General features: G+C 38.4%; 1 protein-coding gene across 2 annotated transcripts; it reads left to right on the top strand.

Annotated features, from left to right (window-relative positions):
* Positions 1-175: 175 nt before the first annotated feature.
* si:dkey-9k7.3 (circularly permutated Ras protein 1) lies at positions 176-14,746 on the top strand. 2 transcript variants are annotated; one of them, XM_017472085.3, is made up of 20 exons: positions 176-292; positions 1,130-1,187; positions 1,468-1,554; positions 2,097-2,189; positions 2,333-2,419; positions 2,582-2,679; positions 2,857-3,057; positions 3,217-3,267; positions 3,800-3,889; positions 4,467-4,618; positions 6,206-6,287; positions 7,762-7,874; positions 8,033-8,117; positions 10,253-10,359; positions 10,641-10,750; positions 11,008-11,119; positions 11,207-11,347; positions 12,475-12,568; positions 14,072-14,119; positions 14,220-14,746. In XM_017472085.3, exons 2-20 carry the CDS (start codon positions 1,130-1,132, stop codon positions 14,313-14,315), a joined length of 1,905 nt encoding a protein of 634 aa, XP_017327574.1. In that variant the 5' UTR covers positions 176-292; the 3' UTR covers positions 14,316-14,746. The 2 variants fall into 2 exon arrangements, with proteins under 2 accessions (XP_017327574.1, XP_047012824.1); XM_047156868.2 differs by having other exon boundaries at positions 14,072-14,133.
* The last annotated feature ends 1,751 nt before the right edge of the window (positions 14,747-16,497 follow it).

The raw sequence follows: 16,497 nt of genomic DNA, 5'->3' as shown, positions 1-16,497 counted from the left end.
AAGCTCACAGATGGAATACAGATTACTGGGACCTTGAATCAGAAATACTGTTTCAATTTGAACTTAAATGTTTGCCTTTCTCAGGTTCTTGCACTTTCTCACTCTGTTTATCATTTTCTTACTTCCTGCTTCTTTGTACACACACACACACACACACACACACACACACACACACACACACACACACACACACACACACACACACACACACACACACACACACACAGAGGAGGCAGTGTGAGGAGTGGCACATGCTGAGTAACATACCGACCTGAAAACTACCAGCGTAAAGGTACATTCTTTAACAGCCTTTTAATCTATACATGGCAGCATTACTTATCTCATGAAGATCATGATTGGTGAAAACTTTTGTTATTGATGGCTCGTGTTGGGTTTGATATGATTGGGTTTCACTTTGATCTCATTTAAGAGCACATAATGGCTCTCAGGAAAGTAAAATACAGACTTGTATATAAATGTATATTTACAGAGAGCTGTATATCACACAAATATATGCTTGAAGTATTTTTGTGATGTATATACTTATAATTTTTGTCTATGATTAGATAAATATTTTTGCCCAACATGCTTCATTTTTGTAGATTCGTGTATAAATTTGTGTAAAAATACAAAAACAAATGGGAGAGTCTGCTTAATGGCTGTTTGCATCTAGTTCTAGGTTTCCTGATTATGTTTTAAATATTTTTATTCAAAATGTAAAAAAAAAAATGCTGACTAGTTTTTAAAGCTATCCAAGAAGGCAATAGTTCATATTCATATCACCAGGAAAGTCTAGTTACTTAAACGTTAACAGATTACTATATAAAGGAAATTCAAAAGATAGCTTATGAGAGTAGTGCTGCAGAACCAAGCAGGAAATGAGAGCATGCCTACAGATGAAAGTCAGCTAAACTGCTACTCTCGATATGCAGAGACATCATTGCCTTTCTTTTCCTAAATCTGAACCACAGACCAGAAGCTAAGTGTGTGATAAGACATGCAACATAGAAATATAAAAATAAAAGAGGATACATACACTGTTCCGTCCAGGTATGATAATAAGTCTGGGGAAATACTAGAAAATACTGGAACATTATTGATCTCCCTGTTCCTCTGCTTTTCCTTTCAGATGGAGTTTGCCTGCAGTCATGTTGTCTGTAACTGGAGGCCTGAGAGTCTAGCAGAAGGTAAGACCTTGGAATACTATTCAACACTAAATTAGATCATGTTGTAAATCTTTTTTTTTTTACATTCCAATGAATAGATGTTATTTTGTAGCAAAATATTGCTTAAATGCATAAATGACAGTCAGTGAAAAAGTAAATATTCAGTTGTATCAGTTATAGTCATAATTGAAATGAACATTTGCTCTATGAAAGGAAATAATTAACAAGTCAAACATTTATTGTGCCCATCATGTCTAATCTATTTTTTCCTGATCTTTCATTGTCTCACTGTGTCTCTCAGGTCTTTTCACCACGCTGCCCTGTGGATTGTCCAGAAAAGAATCAGAGCATCCTTATGATAACCGCATTGCTGTCATTCCAAAACCTAGTGAGTTACTGGCATCTTCAGTGCTACATATGGACTTTTTTTCTTTGCCCTTTTTGTGTCGTTATTTCTGTCGGGTGGTGTATTAAAAAGAAAATAGTAAGAAATGCGTGCAATGTTTTCTCAAGTTTTACTTTCTACTAGTTTTAGTAGTAGTAGAAATGTAACATATTAGGGGAAAAAAAGAAATATTTTTTTATAGAAATGTTTTTTGATCACATATGTCCTTATTTGCTACCTGCACCTTTATTACTTTGTCAGTAATTTCACCATCCCCACTCTGCTCAGTCCTCTGCAGTGTTTTTTTTTAAATGTCATGTTAAAAATGCTTTCATTGCAAAATTGATAAGTTCAAGTATAAAAAAAGCTTTCACTTCCTGTTGTGGGTGTAGGAACAAAGATGTAATGAAAGACTTTCCAGAAAGTGGGTGATCAGAGAAGAAAATATCCAGTTACTGGAAACATGACATTTTCAATTATGTGTTAATGCTGGGAGTATTTTTAAGGGATTTTAGGTTTTAAAATGTCTGTTGTTTTGTCTACAGCCCCTCCTTTAACACCACCACCTGTACCTCCTCGTCACTCAACAAAGAAACAGACACGACCCATTTCAATGCCACCTCCAATACCACCTCGGGGTGAGGAAACACCCCCACACACATTTCACAGTTTTGATACATGCAACATATATTATTTGGTAATTAATATTGTGGGTTAAGCAGTTACTTGCTATAAGTTTTTTATAAGTAATGTATATGTGGATCTTCTATTTCACTCTAAGGATTGGAGGGTAAAGGACAGGCCAGTATTAAAGCCAATGTCAATGTGGTGTTACTCAAGGTAGGCAGTCTTGTGGACATAAACAAAGGTGAGTGCTTAATGGTTATACATGTGCAGCTGTGTGTTAGGCTTAGAATATGCTTAGTCTTGGACTAATATGCACTATCAATGTGCATTTGTACCCAGAAAACCGTTAATAAATGAGCAGCATTTTCTACTTAATTAACTAATATGAGTGACATTTGCTCAGCATCCAGTATACAGAGCATTCAGAAACCAGTGCACTGTGGGAAATGTAGAGCCATCATGTCCTCTGTGAGCAACTCACAAACCAGCCCAAATACATCAGTAAGTAGCTACCAAATCAACATTTTGAAGATTTATTGTGTGTATTGTTTGAAGTTTAAATAGTTCTCGGTATAATACTCTCTCTCTCTCTCTCTCTCTCTCTCTCTCTCTCTCTCTCTCTCTCTCTCTCTCACTCTCCCCCTGACTCCCTTTGACTCTCTCTGACTCTCTCTATAGACATGGTCTTGTGAGTTTTGCGGTAATCAGAATGTCCTCTCTCAGAATGAGTTAAAAATGGGCCGTTCTCCGCTGTGGACACCGCCAGGCAGAGATGTGCTCTATGTAGATGAGGAGATAGACACAGACTATGTGAACCTAGAGGACATGCTGGTGGTCTTCTGTGTGGACATTTCTGGTAGCATGAGCGTCACATCAGAGGTTACTCTGCTTCTAGTCTAAAAGCTTTCCCCTACGTCCATCCAGTGTTTATTGTGCCTTCTCCTTTTAGGAAACTGGTTTTGTTTTTCTCTCTTTATATATTTGCTCAACATTTTTACCTCTTTTACATCTCTATTTCTCAATCTGTCACTCTCCCAGGTGTCTCCTGGTAACAGCATGAGATCACCCACCTATATATCACGATTACAGGTGAATAGTAACTCTATAGGCACATTTTCCAAACAAAACTGTCAATATTACCACTGACTACCAGTATATCCCAGAATGAAGTGTCTCCAGAGTATGTCAGTGGATTGGAGAAGTGAAGCCGATATCTGTATTCTCCAGTCTAGTTTTCACCTTGGAGTTGTTAAAGTTTGGGTGACACTGTATGTGTTGAGTTTCACATGTTCTCCCTATGTCCTTGTGGGTTCCCACTGGCTTGTCTGGTTTCCAAGCACCTATGAAAAACATACCATTAGGTGTTTGGGCTACTCTAAATTGCCCCTAGTTGTTTGAATGTGAGTATAATGACCTGTCATCGATTAGTATCCTCTCCATGTTGTACTCATGCCTTGCACCTTGCGCTCTAGATCCACCGTGACCCTGACCAGGTTACTGAAGTTGAAAGAATTAATGAAGTTAATTGTTGTTGCCATTTGCTGAATATCAGTGCTCCTGTAATTCTTTTTGTATATTACATGCAGATGGATATTTGACCATTTCTTTGTTTTGTTTATAGGGTGTCCAAGAGGCCCTACAGTTGGCACTGTCCTCATTGCTAAAATCATCACCACACCGTCGAGTAGCACTGGTCACTTTTAATGATGAGGTAAAGAAACAAATAGAGAGAGAGAGAGAGAGAGATAAAGTCAGCACAGTACACTAATCTTCTAGTAAAACAATGTTTGGTTAGCTATGTAAGCAACAGGCCTCTATACACACATGATTGGTGTAAGGGAGGGGCACATAAGATGCTTTGTAGGAATGTAGGATGCAATTAAAAAAAAAAACATTTATCATGCAGCTGGACTGCACACATCTGTCAGAAGGAAAGAGACATTTTGACTATTTTACATCAGATAGGCATGGGAATTTCACTTTGTGATGCAACATGTTTGTTAATTACAAAACCAATAAAATTAATAACATTATCATCCATCATTAAAATAATTAAATACAACAATATATTTGTCATTCCTCATCTAGACTATTCCTAACCCCCTAAACTCATCCCATAGCACATCATTTAATATCTACTCTGATATTTACTCCAGCATATCCTATTTCTTCCACCCACGGCAGAGCTGTCCTCAGATCAGTGTTATCAATATTGATACCATTGCCATTGAAATACCTGCAAATGTTTATGAATGATAAGTCAATACTGTGTGGATTTGTGTTGTTAGGTGACAGTGTATGGCGACGGTACAGGCGTTCCTCTGAGTCTGCGAGACTGGGCTCTGGTAGACTATGATCATGTAAGAGAGCAGGGAGAGAAGTACACCACACCACACTGCATTGCTGAGACCTTCCAGTGCCTCACCCAAAGAGTCAAAGAGTGAGTAGATGTCTATACATTTTTCATAGAATTTTACTCATTCACCTTCTTATTCTTTCTACATCTGTTTCTATCAGCCCATCAGAATCAGAATGATGTTATTTTCTATTGCAAGTCAAAAGTGGGCAAAAAAAAACTGTTATTCAAAGAGAATTACAGTACTAGGCACACGAAGTGCTTTGCTGTTTCATATGCAAGAATATGTTAGGAGAATAATTGAATAACGCTGAGTGCCTACCATTACTAGGGAAAGAAGAAAGCCAACCTAGTGAACACTGTGTGTGTGTGTGTGTGTGTGTGTGTGTGTGTGTGTGTGTGTGTGTGTGTGTGTGTGTGTGTGTGTGTGAGAGAGAGAGAGAGAGAGGGAGGGAGAGTTAGCTGTGTTCAGTCTACAGTAGTGAGAAGAAAAACACTACGACAGGTTTTTAATCAGTTTGCATGAGTAGATGTTCTGATCATTTTTAACATTTTATCAAGTAGCCAAATATCTTGCCATGCTACTTAACTGTAAGGGTTAGCGTCAAGGATACTTGTGGTGCTTGCGGCTCTGTTGGCATTGCATTTGGATGCTACCTGCTGTCTTGCTGCAGTTTTGGTTACTTCCTTTGATCGTAGATTTCATCATAGAGAGTGCTTTCACTTCGTTTGAGAATCTCAGCTTTATGTGACATGGTTTTACACAATGAATCAGGCCTTTGTATAAATTGTCTGTGGGTATAGAATGTCTTAGTTTTATTTTTTAATTGTCTTAATGGCTGCTGCATGCTCAGGGATGATAATTTGATAAATGTATATTGTGACAGTGTTTGACATTTCTGTACAGCAATACTTCGTTTTAAGAAGTACTCTCTTGAAAAATAAGTCCTCATAAATGATTTGGAGAGTTAGGTTTTCTAGTTTTCTAAGGTAGGTCTACTAGAAATAATTTGTTATAAGGTTCTACATATAAACTATTCTGAGTGCCTGAAAATGATAAACTAGAACCCTTTCATGATGTGACATGAACATTTTTTTTCTAATTTTCACAAGTTCCCCAATTTTTCAGCTAGACTGCAGTTTGTAAGGGAGGAAGTTGGTTGGACAGAAACATAGTTTCCGTTTCTTTTTGCACTACTACAGTTGCTATAAATCCTTGTAACCTATTTGTTACTCCACCCATTCTAACGTCTTCTGCCTGCAATACTGTATTTGTATTTTAGAATGTACTGTACTTTATTTTATAATGTTTGTTTATCAGATAGTATTTGATATTTTCTGCTCTTGAGTTTTGTACATTTTGTGCCTTGTAATGTTACATGTTGGCAATTTGCCTGAGCATCCCAACAAGCATTTCAGTGTGCATACAAATGTCCTTGATATTATTAATAAATAAACAACTTTGCATAAATGCATGTACAGCCAACAGCAGTGTCTTTAACTGAAAGAATGAAGGGTGATTGGATGTTTCCTGAATAGCAACATTGTAACAGGTTTAGTTATTTTGAGATTCACATTGTTAGTGACAAGCTCACTGTGTCTAATTCTCTGTCCACATCTTTACAACATCTATAAAAAAAAAAATCTATATCTTTATTTATGTTATTCCAGATTAAGAGAGCATGGAGCCACAGCACTAGGTCCTGCAGCACTTATCTCTGTTGCTATGGCCTCTCAGTTTGCAGGTTCAAAGGTGAGCTTTCAGTCTGTATTAATATTGCCAATAATTTTGCCATATTGAAAGAAAAATACAACCAATAATACACTTATGTCACACGTAGTTAGTGAAGGTTGATCTCTTTTGTATCACCCTGACAAAAGAAAGACTCAGGTAGGAGGTGAGGTAGAATTTTCTATATTAGAGAAAGTTGTTTAACTTATACAGTGCTATCAAAAAGTATCTGATTTCTTCTGTTTTGTGTATATCTCATACTAAATAGGTTTAGATTTTCGAACAAAATACAAGATAAAACAAAGGCAACTTGATTAAACACACAATACAGTTTTTAAATGATAGTTATTTATCAACAGCATGAAGTTGGTTTAAAGGTCTTACCCAGTAACACACTATGCCAAAATTTAAAACAAAATCCAGAAATGATGAAGAAGAAGGTGATTGAAATACATCAGTCTCGGAAGGGTTACAAAGCTATTTCAAAGGCTCTGGGACTCCAAAGGACCACAGTGAGAGCCGACCTTCCAAAATACCTACAAGAGCACAGCAACTACTCATCCAGGAAATCAATAAAGACCCATGGACAACATCAAAGGACCTACAGGCCTCTCTTGCATCAATAAAAGTCATTGTTCATGACTCTGCTATCAGAAAGACATTGGGCAAAAATAGCATCCGTGGAAGAGTGGTGAGGCGAAAACCATTTCTAACCCAGAAGAACATTAAGACTCATCTGAATTTTGCCAAAACACACCTTGATGATCCTCAAATCTTTTGGGAGAATGTCTGTGGACTGAATGCTGTAGCAAAATCCTAAAGGAGAATGTCTGGTCTTTAATCCATAAGTTGAAACTCAAACGCAGCTGGATTATGCAGCAGGACAATGATCCACAGCATAGGAGTAAATCCTAGTCCTAGAAGTGAAAGACAGTTGAAAAGGAAGTGAAAGTAAGTGATCTCCAGTTATGGAAAGTATTTGGTTGTAGTTATTGCTGCTAAAGGTGGCACAACCAGATTTTAAGTTTAAGGGGGCAATTACTTTTTCACATGACTTATTGGGGTTGAATACCTTTTTTTTTTTTTTGCTTCAATAAAAAAATAAATAAATAAAAACTGTATTGATTTAGTATGAGATACACACAAAAACAGATGAAATCAGATACTTCAAATACTTTTTCACAGCACTGTAATTTATACATGTTTTTATTGAATCTATTTGTCTACAAATTATGTTACTGAAACAAAAGATATCTGCTCAGGAATGTGATGAATTAAGTGTGAAATTTGCCTAATGCTAAACTGATTTAAAAAGCTTCCATTCTTGTCAGTAACATTAGCATTGTAACACAAGCACAAGTAACTTTAAACATTTCTTGGCTCTTTGTCTATACATGTTTGGTAAAGGAAAAACTTCATTTCATTTCTAGCTTAGCTTTCTTTAAGCTTGTTTTCTTTCTTTAAGTCCTGTTCTGCTCTATATTTTTGCTTGTAGGTCATAATTTGTACAGACGGACAGGCCAACATAGGCCTGGGCCAGTTAGAACAGGAGTCTGCAGCTTCAGTATATTTCTACAACCAGTTAGCAAGTCATGCAGCAGAAAAAGGGTAAGCCACAAACCTCTTCTGTAATGAAAATTTTCAATTATTATTTACAACTCTGAATGTAATTGTTCTCCAATGGGCCCAGCCAGTTACTTTGGAGAACAGTTTTGTAAATGCTAAATAGTTATAGTAGTAACAAAATGCCATTGGGCTGTGTACAGAGTGATTGTGTCAGTGATGACATTTGAGGATGAGGACTGCAGCTTGGCAGAGGTGGGAAAACTAGCTGACCACACTGGAGGCAGGGTAAGTGTAACACACTATATTATAACTCAGTATATTACTGTCAGGCCTTCTATAAATAGCCTCTGTCTCTGACTCTGAAACTAGTGTCAACCTAAAAAAAGTGAGTGAACTATGTCTAAGCAATAAGTGGACTATGCATGTATGTCACAATGCAGGTACGGATGCAAGTGCAGGTGTTCAATGTTTTATTAAATGTTGCAAATAAAACAATATTCTGGGAACTGTAGTTGGATAATGAGTCCAGTGTAGACAGGTCAGGACCCCCCTCTGAATTGCCCTTCCTGGACAATTAGGGTGGCATTCATGAAATACTTGACACAGTAGGGGATCGAGCACATCATGGGCTGGTACCCAGCACCTTTCCTCAAGACCATAGCCCTCCGACTCTATCAGGTACTGCAGCTTAACATCTTGGCTCCGTAAGTCAAGGATCTCCTTTACGGTGTAAGCTGGCTCACCTTCAATGTCCAGGGGTGCTGGGGGGATGGAGGGGGAAATGCCTTCTGCAAGGGGACCGGGAGTGACTGGTTTAAGGCAGGAGAAGTGAGGGAGTTAGGTGGCTGTTGTGTGGTAGCTCCAGCTTGTAAGTGACATCCTTGGGGAGAGGAATTAGACATAGGGACTTGGAAAACCGGTCCACGATCACCATGATAACTTTTTTGTTCTGTGATGGGGGAAGGTCGGTTATGAAGTCTATGGCTAGGTGTGACCATAGTCTTGGGTTGTATGTAGCAGGAGGAGCTTTCCTGCTGATAGTGTGCATGATACTTTGGCTTTTATACAGATAGAGCAGGATGAGATGAATCGGTGATTATCTTGGAACATCTGTATCTACCACTATTTTCCTTGCAGTAATTGGTGTGTTTCGTGAGTGCTAGGGTGTCCCATGGCCAAAGAGGGCACAAATTTTTCCCCCACTGAGCATTGAGTGGGGATCCTCACTTCTGGAACACCTTCCATCTCTTTGTCAATGTCCCAGGTGAATGTTCCTATAAAACATAATTCTGGTAAGATGCACTCCTCACAATCTTCTCGAGGAGGCACTGGATACATGTAGGAGAGGGAGTCTACTTTGGTGTTCTTTTATCCTGGGCAATAGGAGAAGGTGAAATCGAAGTGGGCAAAAAACAATGCCCAGTGTGCCTGGCTGACTTGATATATTCTAAGTTCTTGTGATCTGTGTAAATTGTGAATGGATAGAGTGCCCCCTCCAGCGAGTGACATGATTCTGCAAGGGCAAGTTTCACAGGTGGAGCTTGGGCTTTTATCCTGACCGCTGGGATGGCCCTGACACCAGTTTCTGATGGCACTATACTGCTGAAGCCTCATATGAAGCCCAAAAAACTTTGTAACTCTTTAACTGTGGTGGGTACTGGACAGTTTGTTACTGCTCAGATCTTGTCATGGTCTATAAGCACCCCCTCTGGTTGTATAATGTAGCCTAGGAAAGCCACCTTGTGCACATGGAACTCACACCTTTTTCCTTTTACATAGAACTGGCACTTGAGGAGTTGCAACAGTACCCTCTAGACATGCTGGATGTGACTGGTCTTGTCTGGGGAGTATGTCAAAATATCACTGATGTAGGCTATGACATACTTCCCCACCATCTGCAGCACATCATTAATCAGACACTGACATAAAGGCAATCTTCCACTTGTCTCCTTCACTGATACACACAAGGTTGACTCAGAGCTCTTATCTTGGCAAAGGGAGGTAGCACAAAGTATTGACTAAAAGGGTGCCAGTAATTATTGCACACCCATATTTAACAAAGATATTTTATTTGGATAAACCTGTGTTGTGTTTGCATTTGTCTGATATCCATGAGAGCAGAGTATTTTTGTGACTTTTTTGAACAAAAGATCAATAGGTTAAACAATAAAGACAATTTTTCACAGCCTTCTTTGCTCATTTTTACCAAGGGTGGCAATATTAGTGGAGGGCACTGTATATACTTGTACTATTGTCTGCTCTTTATTTGTGATATTTGATCTGGTCCTTTAAACTGTACCTTCATTAGGTATAAACTTCTTGAATTTGATTATTATTCTTCATGCTCTTCTACCCACTCAAACATGATATAATTCAGAACAGTGATATGGTTGCATATGTGCACTCTTCTCTCTTTCTAGATCAATAGGGTCAACATTTGCACAGTTGGATCAGAAATTCAGACTGCACTGGCTGACAATATCTTAGCAACTAATGTTGAGGCAACCCTGCTTGCACCTAATGGCGTGTGAGTATCAGATACTCCCAGAAGAAGCTTCTCTTTGTAACTTAAAAGTTAATAATACTTTATTTGTAGGTTGGATCATAAACAGTATTTGTGTTTTGTTATTAAATCAACAGTTGATAGAAAGTGAGGAATTGAAACTAAAACTAAATTGCTTTCAACAGGATGCTTTTTTTTTAACTTCAGTAGAGTTTTCAATCCTGTATTCTTTCTGTTTCTATACACTATGATCCTGTGAAGTGCTTCCACCTAAACTAATGGGTTTAGGCATTTTGTTGGTGCAGGTATTACCCTTTTGAGGAGGACAACCACAGGCTGATTAGAGAGATTGGAAATGTAACAAGTGGAATGGAGATCACGTTCCAGTTTGCTGTCAAACCAGACAGAGCTGAGAGTAAGTGAAGAGAAAATCTTATTTCGAGTGTAAACAGATTAGGTTCACAGAATTCTTAAAAAGTTAGATTGCCATTCTGTAAACCTGTTATTTCTGTCTTTAATTTTATTTAGTTGTACATATTTATTTTATTTTTTACCGCAGCCTAGCAGCTTTATTTTTTTACACTCATTACAGTTTATTAAAGAATATAAGTATTAAATAAGTAGTTAATGCATACATAGTGCTAAAATATCAGATTGTCATATTTTGCACAGGTTTTCAGAGAAGAGACAGAGTTCCCTTCCAGCTGCAACTGTCATTCAAAACTCGAGATTTGAAGAAAGTAACTAGAGTCATCACTCAGCAGAAACGTGTGACCACCAGCAGGTACCACTGCACACAGAAATACACAAACATTGTAAGAAATTAATCCAGTTAGTTAAGGCAGAATACTCACAGTTGCTCTGTCTATAGCTGGGTGTGGGCAGGGAGCCTGAACATGGCTGTGCTGGGCGTTCACTGTGCCCAGCTATGTGCCAGACTCACCATGGAAGGCAGGGTCCAGGAGGCTCAACGTCAACTCAAAGCACAGCAGCACCTCCTCAAAGACATCAGGTATGTTTGTGTGGGGGACTGTGCTGAAAGTGTGTCACTGTATGTACAGTGCCCTCAACTAATATTGGCATCCTTGATAAATTTGAGAAAAGAAGGCTGTGAAAATGTGTCTTTATTGTTTAATCTTTTGACCTTTTGTTAAAAAAAAATTCACAAAAATACTTTGCTCTCATGGATATCAAATGATTGCAAACAAAACACAGGTTTATCCAAAAAAAACTTTGTTAAATAGAGGTGTGCAACAATTATTGGCACCCTTTTACTTTGTTCTACCTTCCTTTGCCAAGATAACAGCTCTGAGTCTTCTCCTATAATGCCTGATGAGTTTGGAGAATACATAGCAAGGGATCTGAGACCATTCCTTGATACAGAATCTTTCCAGATCCTTCAAATTTCAAGGTCCACACTGGTGGACTCTCCTCTTCAGTTCACCACACAGGTTTTCTATGGGTTTCAAGTCAGGGGACTGGGATGGCCTTGGCATGACCTTGATTTTGTGGATAGTAAAAAAAATTGTGTTGATTTTGATGTATGTTTTGGATCATTGTCCTGCTGGAAGATCCAGCCATGGCCCATTTCAAGTTTTCTGGCAGAGGCAGTCAGGTTTTCATTTAATATCTGTTGATATTTTATAGAGTCCATGATGTCATGTATCCTAACAAAAATGTCCAGGTCCTCTGGCAGAAAAACAGCCCGAAAACATTAAAGAGCCATCACCATATTTAACCGTGGGTATGAGGTATTTTTCCATATGGCTACCTCTCTGTGTGTGCCAAAACCACTTCTGGTGTTTATTGCCAAAAAGCTCTATTTTGGATTCATCTGGCCATAGAACCCAATCCCATTTGAAGTTACAGTAGTGTCTGGTAAACTGAAGATGCTTGAGTTTGTTTTTGGGTGAGAGTAGAGGTTTTTTTTCTTGAAACCCTTCCAAACAACTTGTGGTGATGTAAATGACTTCGGATTGTAGTTTTGGAGATCAAAAGATTAAACAATAAAGACAATTTTTCACAGACTTCGTTGCTCATATTTACCAAGGGTGCCAATATTAGTGGAGGGCACTGTATATATAAGATTGTGTGTTTAACTTGATACATTTTGAAACACTCATTCAATGTGTTGAACAGTGAACAGAAGCCAAGTCCTAAAGAAGAGAGTATCTATGGAAACTGGATCAGTACCATGAGTATGATCTGTGAGGACCTGAACCCAGATACACAGGTCAGAACACAGGCCCTCTTAACCAATTGCACTTTATAAGTCAAGTCAAATGGATTTTTATAGTCATTCCTATATATCTTGTATACTTTGGAATTAGGGTACCAGGACCTTGGTGTAACACATAACAGTACACAAGACTACATGCAAAAAAAAGTGCAAATACACAACAGTGTGAGACGAGTGCAAGACAATAAATACACAGAACAATATGTGCAGAACAATAAATATATAGGACAATAAATACACAAAACATGAACTGTAATATATACTCAGCAAAAAAAATAAATGTCCTCTCACATTCAACTGCTTTTATTTCCAGCAAATTTCTTAAATATTTGTATTAACATAAAATGATTCAACAACTGAGACATAAACTGAACAAGTTGGACAGACATTTGACGAACAGAAATGGAATAATGAGTCCCTGAATAAAGAGGGGTGAACATTAAAAGTAGCAGTCCAGTATCTGGTGTCCTCCAGCTGCTTTAAGTACTATAGTGCATCTCATCCTCATGGACTGTACCAGATTTATCAGTTCTTGCTGTGAGATGTTACCCCACTCTTCTACCAATGTACAGTATCTCACAAAAGTGAGTACACCCCTCATATTTTTGTAAATAATTGATTATATATTTTAATGTGACAACACTGAAGAAATGACACTTTACTACAATATAAAGTAGTGAGTGTACAGCTTGTATAACAGTGCAAATTTGCTGTCCCCTCAAAATAACTCAATACACAGCCATTAATGTTTAAACCGCTGGCAACAAAAGTGAGTACACCCCTAAGTGAAAATGTCCAAATTGGGCCCAAAGCGTCAATATTTTGTGTGGCCACCATTATTTTCCAGCACTGCCTCAACCCTCTTGGGCATGGAGTTCACCAGAGCTTCACAAGTTGCCTCATCCAGCAGGCCTATAGCATGTTCACGCAGGTGAGCAGGAACCCTAGGCATCTTTCTTCTGGTGTTTTTCCAGAGTCAGTAGAAAGGTCTCTTTAGTATCCTAAATTATTGTAACTGTGACCTTACTTGCCTACCACCTGTGTTTTAAGGACTGTCCCACAGGTACATGTGCAATAATTGTTTATGGTTCGTTGAACAAGCATGAAAAACATTGTTTAAACCCTTTCCAATAAAGATCTGTAAAACTTATTTAGATTTTACAAAATTATCTTTCAAATATGGTCTCCTGAAATAGGGACATTTCATTTTTTGCTGAGTATATATCAAACGTTATTTTATTGCTGAATTTCCAATAAATTAAAAAAAAATCTTGAGTGTCATTGCACAGATTTCCACTGATACAGGTGTCTATCACATACATCTTATACGTAAACACGTACCCCGCATACACCTAGCTATACACAAATGTTCCCAAGGCCTAAGTAGCATTTGTCTGTGACTATTTGCTCATGCACATGCGATGGAAATCTGTGATGCATTGCTCTCAGGTCATGGAAGCAGTATTTGTGAGCTTTCCTCTATTTGACTTTCTTCAGGGTAACACAGGCAGCACCACCGTTTGCAAAGGACAAACACTTTCCACAGTACGTTCTGGAAGGTTAAGTACTACTGTCTGTATCTGTCTTTTTCATTCTGTCTTTCACATCCACTGCTGTTTGACTCAGCAGATTTTCTTTCTTTCAGGGTTTGTCAGATGAGGCAGCAAAAGTGGTGTACCAGATGAAAAGGGTGACAAGTGTGGGTCAGACGGAGGAGAAAGCAGCTATATTAGAAAGTTGAGCAGAAGGTGGACTTATTGTCAGAACAGTCATGACTAACATGATTAACAGCAGACCACAAAACAGTCTGAACTGTGCATCAGTAATGGAATATTTCATCTCATATGCTGCTGGTCAGTGGGTGGTAATCCCTGTTAACACCAGTAACTAAATTATGGAGACTAAAGGCAACTGTATTTATCTAAAGGTTCTAATAAAATGCAATGTTTTTCTCATTACAGTATCTGGACAAGGACATAATGCAGACACGTCCTCATTATGTCATATGCTCTTATTAGTAAGATCGTTTAAAGGTCTATCAGATAGTCCAAGTTTGGGCAAAATTGTTTTGGTTTAGTATAATGGTGGCTTTCTGAAGCAATCAGTATTTCAGTAAGAACTTTTCATTTATTTTTTCATGAAGTCATATTTCAATAAATCCTAATTCACTGACTGACCTGGATTTTTCTGCAGCCCACAGGTTCTTTTGTAAGTATTTAGATGACCTGAATGGACAACATGGTGGCTCAGTGGGTATTGTTGGCACCTCACAGCTCCAGAGTTTGATCCTGAGGTTACTGTCTGTGTAGAGTTATTCATCTTCTCCCTGTGTCTTTTACATACTAATATGGGCAAAAGTATGTGGACACCTGACCATCATACCCATAAGTGAGCCTCCCCATCTGTTACCACAAGTTGGAAGCACGCAATTGTATAGAATGTCTTTGTATGATGCAGCTTTAAGATTCCCATCACTGGAACTAAGGGGCTCAGACATTTACCTCTGAGCACAAAGCAAGGTCTAAACTTGGAATAAGATCTTTCAAAAAGCACATATGGGTGTGATGGTCAGGTGTCCACAAAACTTTGGCCATAGTGTACTCAGCAATAAAAAGAAGAAAAAAAAAGAAAAAACATATTCCAAAACCTGAGTGTGTGAGTATGGGTGTGTTTGTGTGTCCAAAGTCAGGGCTCTGAAGTACTGGCTTTTTGCACAACAAATCTTTCAAGTCCTGGAAGGTGCTTTCTGCTGTTTGTTGTCCAATTTACTTTGATATGCTGGCACTTTTTAGTCAAGTCCTTCAAGAAGTTTGGTATAAAACGCCAGTACCGGCCTATTAATCCCAAGAGAGAGCGGACTTGTTTTTTCATCATGGGTTTCTCTGCATTCTTAATGGACTCAACCTTTCCGACTTGTGGCCTGACTACCCCATGTCCCAGCACAAACCCCAGGTAGTGGATTTCCTGCTTGGCCAGTGCACATTTATCAGGGCGGATTGTCAGACCAGCAGTCTTAAGTTGATGAAACACCTCCTTAAGGTGTCCCAGGTAAGCAGCAGCAAATGTCTCTGTCCCCCAGAGGATCTGGTCCTTCATTCTTTGAAACGTTGCTGGAGCCACATAAAGTCCAAAGGGAAGAACCTGGAACTGATAACGTCCAAATGAAGTCCTAACCCTAAGCCTTAAAAGATTAATCCCTGCATTTAGTAGAGGTAAGACTGGTGGATGTGAATACTGAATAGTCTTGATCTCAGCTGACAGTCACAGGGGGAAATTTTAAAGTAATCACTCTAGAGAGTAGTTATTGTAGTTAACTGTTTAATGGATTTTTCGCATATGAAGTTCTGAAATAATTTTTATTATTGTAATAAAATGTCTTGCATGGCATGGCAAGTGCTTTAGCAATATTAGACTCATAGTAAAAACTTTAAATAACAGTATGCAGAACTGTACGTAGAACAACTAGAACCAGAATGTCTTGGAAATTAGATTTATAGGATGAGATGTATATGAATAAATAGACTTAAGTTCATTAAGTGCACACTGGTGATCTCTTAGATAAAGCGGATGTACTTCAGCCAGAGTTTCATTCCATTTTTGAAAGTCTCAATTGTTAGAAAATACTTCCAAAGAAACCTTACAAAAATTCCATCCAAGCTCTGTGCTTTTGTTAACAGTTAACAGATATTCTGACCTCTCAACTTTTTCTTATGTATTACTCTTGCCTATGCTCCTCTCTCCACCAACCCACTCACCTATCTTTGTTTGCCTCCACTCTTATATTCTTTCCCTTCATCCACCTCACTCTGCTTTCTAAATTTATGCAGAGTCATGCTACGCCCAGGTAGCTTCCTCTATGAGAAGCAGTTTCAGTGCTCCATCTGCTTAGACGTCTTTGACAATCCGGTCTTCACCCTGTGCAT

This window comes from Ictalurus punctatus, chromosome 7, assembly GCF_001660625.3.
Source record: "Ictalurus punctatus breed USDA103 chromosome 7, Coco_2.0, whole genome shotgun sequence".
Classification (NCBI taxonomy): Eukaryota; Metazoa; Chordata; class Actinopteri; order Siluriformes; family Ictaluridae; genus Ictalurus; species Ictalurus punctatus.
This window is presented reverse-complemented; position numbering and strand designations above follow the sequence as displayed.